Genomic DNA, 19343 nt, shown 5'->3' with positions numbered 1-19343 from the left:
AAGCTCTTGCTTGAGGTACACCTACTGTATAGGGTAATTTAATTATCCTCTTTGGAGGGCTGTACCATGCTTTATTGCAGCATATTTCTGGGCATTCTCACTGGGGCGAGATCACTAAGTAGTCAAATGTACAGGCCTTTCATAAAATCATTTTTACTTTTTCTTCTGAACACCCAAAATATAACGGGATATACAAAACCGTGGTACTAATAATACCTGTTTGATGCGAGAGGCCTGCTGCCGATCTGCGTTATTGGCCAGCTTCAGATACTCTGCCACATTATCATCTCGGGCCTCCTGCTCAATCTTGATCTGTTCTGTGATCTTGAGGATCTTTTGATGCAGGTGGTCCATTGCAGCTTTGGTGCGCTGTGGATCTGGTGCCCCCTCGGGGACTTCCAGGCTGATGTTCCCCTCTGAACCGCCATGAAGAGTACTGGGAGGGAGACTTAGGCTACTTATGTCCCCTTTATCCGACTGCTGATGATTAAAAAAGGACAAAGATCAGAATCTGAATGTTGACCAGAAATGTAAAAAAAAAAAAAAAACTTTAGAAAAATTAACCAAAGAAAAAATGGCAACTCAATATTAATAAAATCATTAAGCTCCACCCTCATCTCCTAATTAGTGTTCCCGCTAGGATGTTTTACCGGGGCGCTGCGCTCTGCCCGATTTTTAAAGGGCAAAATGTGCCCTGCCCCTCTAGCAGCGCCCTGCTAAAAGAGCCTGCCTCCGATCCACCCGGTGTGACCGCGGAAGCTCAGCGCCGCCGTAGATGGAGATGCCCCGGCACTTATTCGGCAGTGCAAAGCCTTCGGTGAGGCCGGGCCCACCCCCTTCAGTGACAACGGCGGCAGGGCCCTTTTCGTGATGTCGGCACCCAGGCCCACCCCTTTTCATGGCTGTGCAGATTGGGCACACCCCTTTTGTGACGTTGGTGGCCCGGGACCACCCACAACAGTGACGTCGATTGGCCCGGTCCGCCCCCCTTACGCAGCGGTGCCCTGCCCGTCCCGATTTCTAGAAGGAACACTACTAATTACATAGGAAAACACACTGACAGCAGCACATACTGTTTAACAAAGGTCATCAGACAAAACTGTAAAACCTAAAATCATCAGAAAGGAGAGACCACTTATTAAGATGGGTGTTCTATTTCACATGAGATGTTATGGGCATCCAATCAGGATCTACTTATTTATTTAGCACCTTCTAGAAGCAACATCCCATGTGAAATAGAACTCCCATCTTAGTAAATGCCCCCTAAAATGTCTGCCATACATTTTATTACCAGACATGAGCTAGGCAGATTTCCTGTTTCATTCATAGAACTCACATGATCAGCTCATGATTAGACAGGAGGGTGAACCAATTATTATGTTAGCACAAACATGGAAAGCTTTTATGCAATTAAATTGGTCTGTGGATGATAGGAGTTTGTTGAGATATTTGCACTGTTGTGCAATGTATTTAAAATATTTTTTATCCCTTGTGGGCATAGAAGACATGCACATATTGCAGGGCAGGACATTTAGGAACACTGTTGTAAGACAAAAACATTTTGATAACACTTCAGAAATAAAGTTCCTGCACTGACAAAATATACATCCAATAAATGTAGTATTACTGCACTTTCAGCGCTGAGGCCTATGTCCCATAAATAATCCCCTCCTGCTTCTCCAATGGTTCAATAACCTGCTCTTGCGACATAATTCTGGTACTAAGGTACCCATTTACAATTTTTCACCTAGCCAAAATATTGGCAATGTAGAGTAGAACAACAGCGAATCAGAGCACAGATATACATTGTTGGAAAATAAGCCTCATTTTCTCCCCCTTGATAACTGTTCAACTAATGTCAATAAATGCATCCCCAGCCCATTTACTGTCTGTGCTGCACTACATTACTGTAGGTAAAAGTAATTATGGACTTTTTGGATCAATTTCCATCTTTCAAACTGGTTTATTCACTGTGTTTACTACTGCATAACTTTGCTTTGTCATTGCTGCTGCATATTATTGAAACTATAAATAACATACTTGAACAAAAAAAAACACATCATTTTTCACCACTCAATAGAAAATTATGGGGTACAAACCATGAAGAGAGCTAAAGCAGAGAGAGTGCTAAAATACAAACCAATTAGCTCATAGCTGTCACTTTACAGGATGGGTTTGAAAAAATTAGTTGGAGCTGATTGGTTGATACTTAATCACTCTCTGCTTTATCTCTCTACAAGGTTTGATAAATCCCCCCAACCCAGTTTATTATCTCAGGAACTCGTGCAAGTGTGCATAGAAATTCCATTTATAATGAGTAATATGAAGTAATAATTAAAAATACATTTCTGAAGATGTAATATGCAGAAAATAAATGTTTTTTTTCCATTAATTTACAGAAATGTTCCATACACTGACTGAACTCAAGATACTTAAGATGGGATGAGGTCAGTTTCCCGGTGTATCAAAATCCTGACGCCGGAATCCCAACACTATCTCCCTCCGTGGGACACCAATAGAGGGAGTATAAATATGCGAGGCACCGGGCCCGCTGCATGGCGAGCACAGCGAGCCCACAAGGGGGGGCGATCCACATCCCCCTTTGTCGGGATTTCGTTGGTCGGGATTCCGGCGTCTGGATTTTGACTGCCGGGATTCCGACCGCCGGGGTTCCATACCGAATCCCTTAAGATTATGGGATGAATGTAATAGCCTGTGATTTACAAGCATAATAGAATTCCCACTAAGTCTGGCTAAAGTGCCTGATTCTGGTTCAATCTCAAAAGCAAATTATTTGTCTAATGGACAAAACCATGTGCATTGCAGGTGGGGCAGATGTAACAAGTGTAGAGAGTTAGATTTGGGTGAGGTTTGTACTTCAAACTGATATCTATATTGCAGTGTAAAAATAAAGCAGCCAGTATGTATTCTGCACAGAAACACAAGAACACCCAAATCGAACTCTCTGCACATGTTACATCTGCCCCACCTGCAGTGCACCATGGTTTTGCTTTTGCGAGTGACTCGCAGGGAATTTAGTGATGCCTGTAAGGTAAAGGCTATTACATTTACCCATATGTCTGCTCTTGCTAGATAGGACTAGTTTTATATACTCTTCCATAACAGCCTTATATAAATTAGTCAGGATGTTCTACCAGACAGTACTTAGGCTAAAGTATTGCTCTATGGAACACAGACTACCTAGGCAATTCTCAGGGTATTCCACTTCCTGACAGTTCAGTGGTTCTTACCATAAAACTATATACCCTATAAAGAATATACCCTATGTATAAATCCTTGAGCATAAATGATGTTACCACCACCAGCACAAATATATGTCATTCACACCACACTGCTATACTTACACCAGCTACCAGGAGAGGGTTTACAAGCTGCATCTTCACAGGCCCAGCCTCAGCAGGGAATATATCAGGCAACAGGAGACCCAAAGGACTTGTGCAAAGAGCCTGTCCAAGTGCCCCCACAAATGGTAACTCTTCTTCTCCCTCCCTCATGATGACCCCCCAAGTTAAGGAACAAGCAATGAAAAAAGTTGGACACAAAGAATGGAAATAGGAGGAAAACAGAAAAAAGGAGGCAGAAATCTGGAGACAAACACAGGAGAGAAAAATGAGATATACAAACTAGACATCAATGTCAGTGAGGGGTGAGAGTTGACAGATTATCACATAAATAAATAGGAGCAATATAATACAGCATGACAATGATGGTTCTTTTACACGGGCACAGGTAGGGATCGGCTGGAAAAACAAACACAATACACAGACAGGAAACAGAATAGTTTGCAGCATAATGCTGTCCTCACCTCTAGCAGGAGAACCCATTTGGGAGGGCTGTCTCCCAGCAGGCATTGCCAATCAATGGTCATCACATGAGTGATCTATCAGCCCACAGGGGACACTGGGACACAAGGACATGCCTGCTACCAAATATTGATCTCATTCAGGGACATTAGCTGCCAGGATTTCTAGTGCAAACATAACCCAAGGGATGCCGCATCCATTCCTGCCAACATTTGAATAAATTTACAAAGACACTTAACTGCTGGGAAAGTACATTCTTGCATGGCAGGTCTGATACACTGCAGCTGAATGAAAACCGCACCCATAATATGATATGGAAGGGATTACTATGTTACCGTATTTAAATAATAATTGAAATTACAATATCAAAAAATTAAGAAAGGATTTCCAGGCTAACTTTGTAAAGGAAACAGTTGGCATTACTGAATAGCAAAGTTTATAAGATAAAATGATGGGTGAAATGTAATAGGGTGAGAGAATCAGAAAATGAGAGATTTGGGGCCAGATTCTCTAAGCTTCAAAAGTGATAAAATGGAGAGTGATAAACAGCCAGCCAATCAGCTCCTACCTGCCATGTCACAGACTGTATTTGAAAAATGTCAGACAGGAGCTGATTGGCTGGCTGTTTATCACTCTTCATTTTATAACTTTTGAAGCTAAGTCTTGACCTATGTAGGAAATATCCAGTTTTTTTAAAGTGGCAGTACTTGAAGGTGCCCATACACATTGCGATTTTAGCATGTGTTTTGAACTTTTAAAGTTCAAAAAGCATTGCATTGGTTAGAATCGCACCGTGTACCTGTGCGTCCCCGCGGGCACAATATTGTTTAGCACAAAAAGTAAGTGCAGGCAGTACTTTTGTGCTGCATCACATCACTTTTGTGATGCAATGCGATGCGATGTCCATTAGGTGACTATTAACTTTATTAAAAAAAATTAAAAAAAAGAGGCTAAATTCGCATTGCACCTGCACAGTACAGTACATTGTATCGCATCCCCTACCAATTCCAAAATCGCACGGCACTTTGAAGTACAAACCTGACAGCACAGAAAAATCTCAACGTGTATGGGCACTGCAAAATTAAATTGATTTTGGAGTGTAAATGATTGCTATTTAAAAAAAACTGGAGATTTCCTACCAAACATCTCACTTTCTGGTTCTCTCACCCTATTACATTTCACCCACTGTCTCCTAAAACTCATAAATATAATCTCAAAAGATGGAAACTAATAATAATAATAATAATAACACTACTATAGCCAATTACAAATGACAACAAAATAGTGCAAAACAGTAGTAGTATCTAACAGTAAATAGGATTATCATTTATATTTGGAAATAATTGATGTCTCTCAAGTTACAATCCTAGCTCAGTGTTATATTCCTATACAGATCTGTAGGCCTTCAGTAACTAAACACTAATTATCTAATTATGAAATCTCAGCAACCTACTGAGTCAGGTTGAACAGAATTCTTTCAGATTAGAGCGCTTAGGATCACATGTAATACCGGACTAAATGACGGCTTACCAAAGGCATTAAGAGCCAATGTGTGTTGCGCTGTAGCAGCTGTATGGTGCTCACATGGAACAATGGGAAATAACAGTTTTATATAGGATGCACACAGCACAAATATTTTGTTGAACTAGTTTAGAAATTCCACAGAAATGTTTCTATTCGTTGTTTAACATATTTTTTTTTTTTGAGGAATACATCCCAATGTATATTTTCTATATTTTTGTTTACATGATATGACTAGAAACAAACAACAGAAAGAAACTAGGAGGACTGACTGTATAAATAGCAAATACTAAGGAGTATTTAGCTAGCTGCTAGCACATGTCTGAGAGGTGCATTGCAAGTGAATGTGGTTTGCGAATGCTGCCAGGCTGGGAATGTTCTGTGAGATAGCTGGGAATGATATGCGAGATACAATGTATCACTCCTGTGTCAGCTGTCAAAGACCCCACAGCAAATGACTGTCTCTTGTTTGAGCAGCCCCATTTGAGTTTACTGTTCATGTCACGATGATGTTACGGTCCTGCAATGTTCTGCATTTTTCCTTTAAATAAGGGGAAGGGGGTGTTATTTGTAGATTTGTGAGCGTTCTCCTGTTTTCTTAAAGCGGTAAATATTTATACTGCATTCTGCCATATAAATGATTGCCGCTTTGAAAGATTGGAGAGTTCTCACAAAATCTCTCACTTTCTTATACTCACACCCGATTACATTCCCAGCAAGATCTTTTATTGGACCATACTAGTCCATACAGGGATGGGGGGAAACAAAGATTGGTCCATCGCTCACACTTGAAATGAAAGCTGGAAAACATTTCTAGCCAGGAGTATCAGGATTGCCTTTCATTGCCCAGCTACTCACAAGTGTGTTGCCAGACATGCTACTTGTGATTGTGAACTATAAATCTTGAGCTATCCACTCATGGGATAAGCTGAGCTACAAGCAACATGATCAGCTAATTTAAGATATTACATTTATGAGGTTACATTTTTTTAAGCCATTAGGGCGGAGTAGCATAAAAAAAAACATGAAACACTACCAGTTTGGAACACCGATTTCAAGAATGAGTGATCTGTGAGGATTTCATATACCATGTTACTTTTGAATATTTATTTTAAAAAGCATGCTAAATTGTAAATAATACTGACGATTATTGGGACTAAATAATTAGCAGTGATTTGGTGGTTTGCAACCAGCCACACATAGAACCCAAATCCAAATGGATATACTAACTATTGATCTGGAAGCCGAAAACACAACTGAAACACTTGCAATGTGAAAACTACTGTATATATAACCTGTTACCTGTATACTCCTGCTTTTAGAAAACAAACAATGCAAAACAATAAATTAACATGCTGTAACATGCTGTAATGTATATATGTAAAATAGACTACATTCCAGTTCCCTTCGTGGTAATCTACATACTGAAAAAAACTCAAATCAAATCAAAATCAAATAGGTCAAGAACATCAATATAGTAATTCCTACAAGTTAAAAATAACAGATACAGCAAAATGACAATTATACATATATGATCTTGTATTTGTCCCTAAAAAATGAAATTGTAAGGAACAAAACAAGATAAATTTAATACATGTCCAATTAGACCAAAAAAAGATTAGGGAACCTCCCTCTGTCCTGGTTACTCTAGACAAAGTCTATTATACAGTATGTATATATCAGGCCAACTGGCTGAATAATGCCACATAAAACACAGACAGTAATGTCCAGTAGGTGACTTACAGCTGACCATAATCTGGACATACATTGTTATTACTTGAGGCTGGCCAATGTCTTCACAGCATCTCAAAGAGGAGTTAAGGTGACTTGCTATAAACTACAAAAAGAATCTTTCACTGACCATCAGATTGCACTCAATTTCAAGTACTGTACAACCCATTATTGCTCATTTGTATAACCTAAAGTAGAAGGATACGGACTGTATATAACTTCAGCTTCAAACTATCCACACAGGTAGAGCCGGCTGCAAGGTCGATTCCAAGCAGTTCTGTACAGGACAACCGAGTACAGTGGTCCCCTTACAGATTTAGCCGCGCCCAGGAGAGAGGGGGACGGCAACAGCTGATAGAATGGTGACAAGTGCAATGTAATGCAATTCCATGCCTCACATGCCATAACCTGAGTGCCTCATATAACCCATTCAACACCCGCCTCACTGCCAGGTAGCAGCCCAGACCATGTCACCTTTCACCTCAATGCTTCAGACTCTTATGAGAATATTAAATAATTACTTTCATTATGAATAATATTTATCAACTATAAATTACTGAACAAAACTGAATATTGCAAAAATGCTGAAAAAATGGTTACATTTGGTGAGAACAGTATTTACTATAGAAGCTTCTGACACAGAACCTATTTATACAAGTCACTATTTCTCCTTTTACACAACTGTATCTATGTATCCCCCAACAGGCTTGTCAGCATGTGATGCATACTCTGCTACATAACTGATGACATATTCTAAAGGCCCATACACAGTGGGCGGCTTTCAGCTGAAAGCAGCGCGGTTTACTCGTTTGAGCTCAATAGCCGCCCAGTGTGTACAGGGCAGCGATGATGGGCTCATCAGTTAATCTGGGTTTCCATCCTTCCTTTTCAGATTTAGGGAGACAATTACAGAATAGATTTTCAAAATTTTCAATTTTTGCAGAATTTGCCTGTCAAATCTAAAAAGGGCAATAATACAGAATTGAATGCAAAAAAAGTCTGATTGAGAATTTTTCTTATCAAAATGTTTTTATTGATTCTGAAGCACATCAGTCAACAAAATATAAAGTAAGAATAAGTAATAACAACTCAAACAAAACATATGTAATTACCAAACATAGGGCCTTATTCAGCATGGATCACAAGCAAAATCGCTCTCTAATGGGCAAAACCATGCGCAATGCAAGTGGGGTAAATATATAATATGTGCAGAGAGAATTCGATTTGTGTGAGTCATTTTGTTTCTGGTGGAAACCACAGATGGAGCACCTGTCAGCCAGCCTGTAGAATCTCCAGATCTCCTGAGCTGGTGCAGGCTGGTGGACAGCAGCTCCTTCTGACAGGGACGTGCGAGATTCTCACACGCTCACACGTCCCTTTCAGCATGGCGGCATGGAGAGGAGGTACTTCTTTACTTTCACGGCGCCACTCTAGATAGGACAGATAGGATACTAGATAGGATACGATTTGTATGCGATTTGACATAAGATATCGCATAAGATATAGGATAGGACAGATAGGATACTAGATAGGATACGATTTGTATGCGATTTGACATAAGATATCGCATAAGATATAGGATAAGATTTACTATCCATTTCATTACCCCACTATCCACTAGGGCGTGGAGTTGATTTTATATAGCGTGGCGAGCGCAGCGAGCCACCGAGCCCGAAGCGTGGCGAGCGCAGCGAGCCCCGCGAGGGGACACGGATGTTGTTTGAAAGCAAGTCCCCAATATCGCATGCCATTTGCATGCAATTCCATAAAATACATTCCGTGTCCGCTCGCCACGCTTCGGGCTCGGTGGCTCGCTGCGCTCGCCACGCTATATAAAATCAACTCCACGCCCTAGTGGATAGTGGGGTAATGAAATGGATAGTAAATCTTATCCTATATCTTATGCGATATCTTATGTCAAATCGCATACAAATCGTATCCTATCTAGTATCCTATCTGTCCTATCTGTCCTATCTAGTGGCGCCGTGAAAGTAAAGAAGTACCGGAGAGGATTCCCTGCCTCCCTCTGCATCAGGGAGACGGGCAGGGCGAATGAGGGCTATGGGGGAGCAGGCAGAGGGCTCTGACAGAACGGGGCACGTGATGGCACACAGCGGCGATTGGCTATTCTATCGCCAGGAGCAGCTCAATTGAGAGCTGCTCCATCTGGATGCTGGGTGAACAAAAGAGACAAAACTCTAAGACAGGGGTCCTCAAACTATGTTGCTCTGGGACCCCATTAGACAGTAAAAATAATGACAGGACCCCAGCAAGTTACTGCAGAAGGTCATCACATCACATGTGTGGTCAGCAGACAGCACATACATGGCAACAATGTGGAGGCACAAAATGATGGGAGGAGTTTAACATAACAGACAGTTCAACAGATCTATCAGGCTCCTTGAATCACTGAATGAGATTAGAAAAGTGATCAGCCTAATGGTCAGCAACATGGAGTCGGGACCCCATGCTGAGAAGGTCGGGACCCACAGTTTGAGAACCTCTGCTCTAAGAAATAGGAGGATCATGGTCTGCAGTCCTCTGTAGATACCACAAGTTGTTCACGTAACATTGAATCATCAATTGTGTTGTCTGTGTAGGAAGCACCATTATAAACTTCTACCAGATCTCACAGTTTTATTACTTTGGATTCCTTACCCAATCAATCCAAAATTGGGAACATTTTTTTTTTAAATATTGAAAAAGGGGGGCTTTTCTGCAGACCTGTAAAATGTTTTTTGTTTTGTTTTTTTAGCAACTGAGCACAGCACCAATAAAAGTTTACAACATCCACATAACACCCATTGACTGGCAAAATAAAAAAAAACATGGTGTGGACTAATATAAGTTAAAATAATTCTCTAAGAACTAGCGGGATCAAAGCTATAACAGTCAAAAAGGTTTTTGAGTAGTCTATATTTAAAGCCCGTTTGGAGTGTTTTGTGATCTAAAATACTACACAAACCATTCTAATGTTTAAAAATTTGCTTATGTACTAGTGGAGGAAAAAATACCAGCATATCTAGTATATAGGCCCTTATTCAGATCTGATCGCAGTACAAATTTGTTTGGAAAATGGGCAAAACCATGTGCACTGCAGGTGGGGCAGATGTAACATATGCAGAGAGAGTTACATTTGGGTGGGGTGTGTTAAAACTGAAATCTTAATTGCAGTGTAAAAATAATGCAGCCAGTATTTACCCTGCACAGAAACAAAATAACACACAAATCTAACTCTCTCTATAGATGTTACATCTGCCCCACCTGCAGTGCACATGGTTTTGCCCATTTTCCCAAAAAAATTGTACTGAGCTCAGATCTACATAAGGGCCATTGTCTCTATTTTGTTCAAATAAATTTCTAATAATTGGTTGACGTAATGCTGAGCCTGGTAATTATCAAAAGTAAAAGCAAACAAAAAAAATCATGCTTCTAAACTGCCCGATGGAATGTGATGAGCCTCTCCCCCTCCGCAATCCATTCAAAAGTAGAGTTGTATGTGGCGAATTATTGGCTTAGCAGACTAGGCCAATAAAATCTTGACCAAATGATCTGTGCAAAATAACTTCATAAAGATGTGACCAAAGGACTGTATCAAAGCCTTATGGGTCATAGGAGCAACCCACTGTAGCTGCGACAGCGGAATGAATACCTTTGACCAAGTGATGGCCTTCAACAAAGCCCAGCTAGTCAGGAGTCAGAAGATCAGGGAGTTTTGCTTATATTTTAAAATCTAGATTAAGTAAGGTGATCAGTTTGTAAGGTTGTGAGGCAACTAATTGGTGATCCTTATTGGATTTTGGAAGAAAAGCATTAAAAGTGGAATGAGTAGGAGACTGAGTAGGAGACTGCCTATGTATGAATTGGTACAAATCTAATAATATTGGTACCACCCTATACTAAAGTATTTTATAGTATCACTAATAAACCTAATAGCCTGGGGACTCAATATGGTATCAAGGAGTTTATCCAAATAGCTTCTGTGGTCCTTAGCAGATGAGCCCCCTCTATAGGACTGTCCTGCAAAGCAGTATCCACCAGTTTGGAACTATATAATTGTTCATAGTATTAGGACATAAGCAAACCTGAAGATTGGTCTTTAAGAGAATTTATATAGCTTCTCCTCCACCATGCTTTTGCATATTCACAAGTAATGTGTCTATTTCTTCACCCCCACCAAATGTATTTATTTTTGCTGTGATCCAATTTATATTTAGATTGGGACAAAAGGTACATTCCAAAAGACGACGGGCCTGCTTATACTATACAAAAGACTCGTTACTGGGGTAAGCAACATATATTCTTAAGATCCAAAAAAAGATCCATTGGAAAATGTGTAATTATGAGTATGCAACTCTGCCAAGCCACTATTTTACCTAGATGCAAATGCCCCTGGCCACTACTATTGAAATAATGAGATATGTTGCATAAAACACAGAATGCATTTGCAATACTAAGCATTCAAATCTGCATCAGCAGTGGCGGATCTACCAAGGGGCGACTAGGGGCGGTCACTCTGGGGGCCCCACATTCCGGGTGGGTGGCAAGCAGCGAGGTCCAGGCAACACTTCCCTGGGGTCCAGGCAGCACGGGCGGACAGAACTAGTTTCCATCTGCTGCAGAGATCCTGCCACTGCCTATCCGCCGCAGCGTGGGAAGCATTGCAGCAGTGCTGGGGGATAGATGCCATGTTCTCACACTCACCTGCCAGCCCCGCATCTCCGCACTGCCCTGATCTCTTGTCACACTGTCTTCGGGGGTACCTACCCCACTATCCCCACCTGATCACCCCGTGTCCCAGGCGCTATGAAGAGGCAGTGCCCATTCAGCATCTTTAACTTCGATGGGCAGCAAGAATAACTACTCCGGTGAGTGCTGGTGTGGGGGGGAGGGGGGTTAGAGGAAGGGGCCCCCACAATTTTTGTTGTCCAGGGCCCCCACAGACCTTAATCCGGCCCTGTGCATCAGCCTCTGTACACAGGGAGGTTTATTTCTAAGAAATATGGGAGCCTAACTCATATCTCTTTTATATTACAATGAACAGCTCTCTAAATAGATCTTGCTTACTTCAATCTTGGCAATCAGGACACTGAGCGATGAGGCTCTGCTGACTCAGTGGCACAGGACGGCGTCACATTTCTTCTTCACTCCCCCAACAAAATGAAGCATATAACACTTATATGTAGCCATGTAACCTTTGGAGGGGTTCGATCAGATAGAGCCTTTGCCAGTAACAGCGCGGTATACATGGCTTCTGTAATAGGCTTTGCTGCTCTGGGTGGCAGAAACAATCAGACCAGCAGTGAACTGGTTAAAGTAGGAAAAACCCTGCTAGGACTATGCAATATTAGTAATATACAATCTGTATTATTTAATTCAGTTTCTTATATAGCGCAGCAAATTCCGCTGTGCTTTACAACAGTGATAACGCAAACTGGGTAGTAACAAACCGACATAGAGGTAGGAGGGCCCTGCTCCAAAGATTACAATCTATCAAATGGAATCATTCATGGTTTCATAAAGGGTATCTTAAAATGAAACATGTTTTCAGGTAGTTTGGTTATAGAAACCAAACTCATGCAAACATGGAGAGCACATACAAAATATACATACAAGCCATTGGTCTAGATTTCAGCTCACGCCCTGTGAATGTGAGGCAGTAATACTAGCCACTACTCCAACCATGCTGTTGTAATACTGCTGGCTTTGACACTCTGTGGTTATACACCATATATTACAAAATGTAATACAGTGTATAATGATATTTCCGCGGAATAAAGAAGCAAATTTGAAACTCAAAGATTTTATTGCCTGAAAACAGGCCTGGTTTATGCAGTATTCATTTATGCCAATCTATTAGTCTCTACATTCAAAATATTAATCTTTTTATTGAGAATATAAGTCATACAATAAATGAAAAGATTATAGGGTACTTGTTTCCTAGCACGGCCACAAAGATGTTGATCGTGGGCATCGTGAGGAAAAATGGGGGGCACCGCGGCCAACGCATGCACTAAAAAATCGGGTGCGATGGTACCGACGCGATGCCCGCGATTTTCCCATAGGGAACAATGTTAAATACCTCAATTTAGCCGCGATGCCCCCGATTTACCATAGGAATCAATGTTAAATGGCTCAATTGACCCAAATCATCATAGGGAACAATGGGAAATGGGCCAGAAAACCGCTGAACACTGAAATGTCCCCCCAAAAGTAGTTGACGCCACCCCACGATCAACGCGAACCCGAAGCGTGGCGAGCGCAGCGAGCCCGCGAGGGGCGGCGGTACGCGTCCTCCGACCTTTTCATACCCCCACTATCCATGTCGGCGTGGAGTTGAGAATAGAATAGTGTGGCGAGCGCAGCGAGCCACCGAGCCCGAAGCGTGGCGAGCACAGCGAGCCCCGCGAGGGGACGCGGATACCTGTGAAGCCCGCGAAGGGACGCGTTTACCTGTGAAGGTATCTGCGTCCGCTCGCCACGCTTCGGGCTCGGTGGCTCTCTGCGCTCGCCACACTAATCTATTCTCAACTCCACGCCGACGTGGATAGTGGGGGTATGAAAAGGTCGGAGGACGCGTACCGCCGCCCCTCGCGGGCTCGCTGCGCTCGCCACGCTTCGGGTTGGCGTTGATCGTGGGGTGGCGTCAACTACTTTTGGGGGGACATTTCACTGTTCAGGGGTGTTTTTTGGGTTTTCTGGCCCATTTACCATTGTTCCCTATGATGATTTGGGTCAATTGAGCCATTTAACATTGATTCCTATGGGAAATCGGGGGCATCGCGAGTAAATTGAGGCATTTAACATTGTTCTCTATGGGGAAATTGGGGGCATCGCGTCTGGACCATTTAAGCCTTTTTTAGCCGCATACGACGCGACCGACGCGATATTGACTTTTTTCAATGCATTTCAATGGGAAAATCAGGGGCAGGTCGCGTCGTATACCACTAAAAATGACACCCGATGCCCGCGATTGTGGCCGTGCTAGGAAACAAGTACCGATTATAGAGACATTATGCACATTTGTCAGAGAACAACATAATTATCAGTTGGATTGAGACATAACGTACAATAAGTCCATGTCAATAAACATCAGCAGCCGTGGCTAACAGTGTCACCGATATTTTGTTTCTGGTAGAATATTAATCTTAATCAGAACAAAAAAATCTCTGATATTAGGGTATGATCAACATTTATTTAAATGTCATACGGTTTATTGGTTCTGATAGATATCTGCTAACAGTTTGTTGGGTCATCCACATGGGGCGATTACAGCTCCATTTCTAAGTGTTCTGACTAAATCACTTAGCAGGAAAGCATGGACCATTCTGTGTGTATGGCTCCCGGCAATTGAGATATGCAGTACCGCACGTCGCTATCACCGGACTAGATATTTCCAGCATGCTTTCAATATCTAGTCATTGCCAGTGGTTTCTCCACAGAGCACACAGGCATGACAGATTACTCAGCACGCAGCACTGGTGCAGTGCTCTGTGCTGAGTAACCCGTGCTGAGCGATCTGGGCGATGCTAGATTGCTTAGCACGGAGGCTCAACTTGCCCCGTGTGTACAGGACATAACAAATCACTCTCTGAAACCTACAAGTACACCCATCATTAGGGGATTCAACTGAACACTAACATTTTCATTCACATTGGCAATTTAAGCCCATCTTCATTTACCTGCTATGAGGAAGCTCAGTCTGGCAACAAGAAGAGAGATTCAAGTTGACAGTTTACATTTTCATGAGGTACTCTGTGGAGTCTCGCTAAACAGCCCACCAGGTCACACGAGAGAGAAAAATTCCCCCCGGCTTGGTCTATTGAGTCTAAAAGCATGAGGACGCATTTGTACAACTCACCAGTTTATGTGTTGCTGGTTGTCTATGACAGCTAGGAAGAAATCTAACAGTACTACTGAATTCCAAAGGGACAATTCATTTGTTTGACAGATGTAGCTCTCTATAAAGTTTCTGGGAGCGAATTCAATTGTTTTGGATTTAAAGTCCCGAAGCTGAAATTATCGCATATTTCATCCTAAAATGCGAGGAGAAATCTGCACATGGGGGTGATTCAGGTTGATTTGCAAAAGCAAAGTTACATTTGAGTGAGTTATTTTGTTTCTGTGCAGAGTAAATACTGGCTGCTTTATTTTTACACTGCAATTTTGATTTCAGTTTGAACACATCCTACCCAAATGTAACTCTCTCTGCACATGTTACATCAGCCGCACCTGTCCCATCTCCTTCTCTAGTATAAGGTGCTAGACTGTGCACTTCAATCTTGTGTACAGAATATATTATAAATTAAAGTCTGTGGGCCGTATTCAATGAAAATATTCTCCGTGCATGGCGAGCGTTTTTTTTTCGCTCGCCATGCACTCGTCGTGTTTTTGCGGAGATTCTCCATGTTTGGAGATTCTCCGCCACGGCACTTTAGATAGTATTCAATGTGACTGATACTCGCCGCCCCTCGCGGCGAGTATCAGCCAATCCGGCGTATGAGGTGACGCCGCAGGGAGCCTGAGGACGGCGGCAGGCAGGGAGATGGAAGTCTCCCTGCCTGCCCCAGAACGTATGTGGGGGGAGGTGGACTCCCCGGGAGCCAGGCAGCAAAGGCTGCCCCCCCCCGGAGAGCCAACAGGGGGCCGGGTATTCACTGCACCCGATCATGCATATGTAATGATCGGGTGCAGTGAATATATGAATATCTAATGAGCGGCTCGGCTCCCGGCCCCCTTGCTGGCTGCTCTGTGTAAAAAAAAAAATAATAATAATTTTTTTAAATTAAATATATATTCATGTGCTATAAGCACATGAATAAAAATAGCATGCCCTTTCACAGATTCAAATTCCTGATTTTTTTTACACCAAAATTAAAACAAAAAACCTTTTATTGTAAAAGTTCATATTCCACTTCTCCATGAAAAGATGGAGAATTGCTACACGGAGAGACACGGCGAAAATCTCTAGAAAGACGGCGAGAAGTGCACGTTGAATAGGGTTGCTCGCTTTTTGAGAGCAAAAGTCTCCGTCCAAGGCGAGAAAAGCACAAACTCGCCATAAAATACGGAGAATTTTTCTCATTGAATACTGCCCTGTATCGTTTTTTTGTTTGTTTGAGATAAACTCAGAAACCACTGAACTGATAGCAATGTGTTTTTCATCAAAACTCCAATCACAGAGCCACAGCTCTGCAGTATCACTCCACAACTGTAAACACTAGCATCATTCATAGAAATACTACTCACAGAAACGAGGCCCATGTATACCTCACGAACAGTGGTACATCACTTCATCATTTACAGCTGCATCTCCCTCCCTGACTGGCAGCAGCACATCCTAACCTCACTAACAGCAGCACATCCTTGCCTCATTGACAGCAGCACATGACTGCCTCACTGACAGCAGCATATGCCTTCCTCACTGACAGCAGCACATACCAGTAACACTGACAGCAGCACAAGCTTGTCTCACTGACAGCAGCACATACCTGCCTCACTGACAGCAGCACCTCACTGCCTCAGTGACAGCAGCATATCCCTTCCTCACTGACAGCAGCACATACCAGCATCACATACTTGTCTCACTGACAGCAGCATATCGCTTCCTCACTGACAGCAGAAAATACCAGCTTCACTGACGGCAGCACATCCCTACCTCACTGACAAGAGCACATCACTCCCTCGCTGGCATCATACAGTATATGGTTGTGCTTGAATAACAAACACACTGATTCAAAAAGTTTGTGTGTGCACAATAAACACATTTGTTTGGTTCATGTAAAGAATGTAAGAATAATGGACTAGAACACCTGGACTTTATTATTATTATTATTATTTAGATTTTGAGTCACTGGTTGGTCAAATATTATTTCTAGATATCTCAGTGGTGCAGGGTACTACATCATCTTGTACTACATCTTGTCATAGGGTACTAGTTACCAGCCCATCAAAATGCTGGAACATCACAGCCAAGTCAGCGCCGGCAGCTGTGCACATCAGGAACGGAGCAACACTTGAATTGCCAAGCCTTTGCGGTTACAGGTCACACTCCCTCTGCAGGCTGCTTTAAGCATAGGTCCCTTCCAGTGCATTCCCCAGTTGGCCATTCATGCTCCAGTCCAACACTGAGTGGGGGCTAATGCTACCTCATGCACACAGGTAAAAAAGAAACACAACCCTGACTTTTATGGAAGGTGCTAAATCAGTTAGCACAGAAACACCAAACATATAGAATTACTTTCCTTCTTATGAAAGACTATATTTTTAATAATTTTATCAGTATTTTGAAATTACCAAAAGGTGCATGGTTATTGTAAATGAATGTTCAGTGAACTATTATTTCTAAATCTTAATTATAATACGTGCAACTTCTGTTAAAGCAATGTTATATTAAATTACACTATATTATGTATATTAACTGATAAACTGCATTGTTTATGTATTACTGTACTATACACTGTTTTATCTTATATCACTGTAATATCGTATATTTACTGTTACACAGTATTATTATGTTACACTACATTAACTTATATTACTGTTACACTATCATATATATTTTTCTAGAAGGTAATTTTTGGTGACGATCCCTTTTTCTCCCTTCATATCGATAAATGAGGTACCACTTTAAAGATTAAGTTCTCCGCTTCTGACAAATTGCTCTTTTGGAATTTCACATTGTATTGTTTGTTTTTAAAAATCAAAGTGAAAAAATTGACTTTTGGCCCTCGAGTTCTTTCCCTGGATGCATCGATGTGGCACAGCTAAGATGATCAGTTTTGCTCGGGTACTCGATTGCACCATCGAATCCAATATAAGTTCCACACAGTAATCTACATGGGATGTAGAAACCAGTGACAATTGGCTATAACATTTAATGTATTTTATATGAATACAACATTTTTGCACGGCCCACCTATATTACTGCATTATATTACTGTTACACCAAATTATCTTATATTCCTATTACACTGCATTATATTACTGTTACACTGTATTATGTTGTATTACTGAATTATCTTATACTACTGTTACACTGCACTATTTTACTTATATACTTTATTATGTTATATTACCTTGCTAGCTTATATTACTGTGTTATCTTATATTACTATTACACTGCATTATAAACGGAATACATTCCTAACAAAATCCCTTGTGTTTTATGATGTAGGCATATGCTGCTACATAAATGTAACTTCTATTTTTAGAGTTTGCAATCTTTAGCAAAACTCACCAGAATGTGCACCATGTCTTACTTCCTTCTGTACCAACAACCATCTCCGTGCAGAAAGCACAGGTCCTCATTTGCTTCTCCACAATATTGCACTATTAGAAGACAGAATTCTGCCTGTCACCTCCCCATGTAGTCACACCACAGGCATGTCTCCTCCTTATAGACAGTCACCCAGCTTGAGAACCTTTAATCCCTCCTGAAGAATCACGGGAAATGACTGGCAGGTCACCAAGGATGGATTAGTACAGAAAGAAAAGCATGAAGATAAAGGATCATTACTGCCAATATTGCTTCTTACCAGTTGGGGGAGCTCATGGTCTATGTAATGGAGCAAGTGCAGACAGGCCGCATAGAATTAGAAAACTACAATCTACACTGCTCTAGTATAAAAACAGTGATTTTTTTGGCCAGCTGAAAAAGAAAGGTGGAATTTATAGTGGGTTTTCAAAGATGGCGGGTGCTAGAATGAACACTACTAACAGCCACCTTCCTTATTGCACCATTGGATCCTGATTACCTCCTGAATAATTAGAGCACCACCATACTGATCAAGTGACATCACCTGCATTGGGTTATCCAGCCAGATCCCTTAAGTCACCAGAGGTCCTGTGGTCGCCAACAGGACATCCCGAGCTCTTGAAATTATAGAGCAATTCTCATTGGATCCATTTCTATCGGAAGGATATAAGCATTTGATTTCACTGTATCCGATGGCTCCATTAAGCTGGTAATATATCTTGGAAACTTTTTAATATTATTGGATTTTAACATAACCAAGCTTGGTATATACAACGATCCACCACTAGATGTCACCCGTGTGACATTCCCCTATCCGTTATTCTGAGTTTTATGATTGTGTTATTCATTATTTTAAATTTTTATGTATTTCTTTATGCATTATCTTTAGTATAGTTAAATAATAAATCATTTTTTATTTGAACCGTCTGAAAAATCATTCAGCCAGTGCTGGCAATTCTCTTCTATATACTCCTTGTTGTTGGGGTAATGACTTCTACTTGGCAGCTGCT

General features: G+C 41.5%; 1 protein-coding gene across 3 annotated transcripts in view; it reads right to left on the bottom strand.

Moving 5' to 3' along the window:
* The window catches only part of TMCC2 (transmembrane and coiled-coil domain family 2), a 61743-nt gene that overhangs the window by 20471 nt on the left and 21929 nt on the right, over positions 1-19343 (bottom strand). For 2 of the 3 annotated variants that reach the window (XM_083172991.1, XM_083172992.1), the window contains one exon: positions 217-480. In XM_083172991.1, the coding sequence (XP_083029117.1) occupies positions 217-480 (264 nt within the window). The remainder of the gene's footprint in view (positions 1-216; positions 481-19343) is intronic. The other variant, XM_083172994.1, reaches the window with a different exon arrangement.

Source organism: Crinia signifera, chromosome 2, assembly GCF_055691185.1.
Source record: "Crinia signifera chromosome 2, ASM5569118v1, whole genome shotgun sequence".
In the NCBI taxonomy this organism is placed as follows: Eukaryota; Metazoa; Chordata; class Amphibia; order Anura; family Myobatrachidae; genus Crinia; species Crinia signifera.
This window is presented reverse-complemented; position numbering and strand designations above follow the sequence as displayed.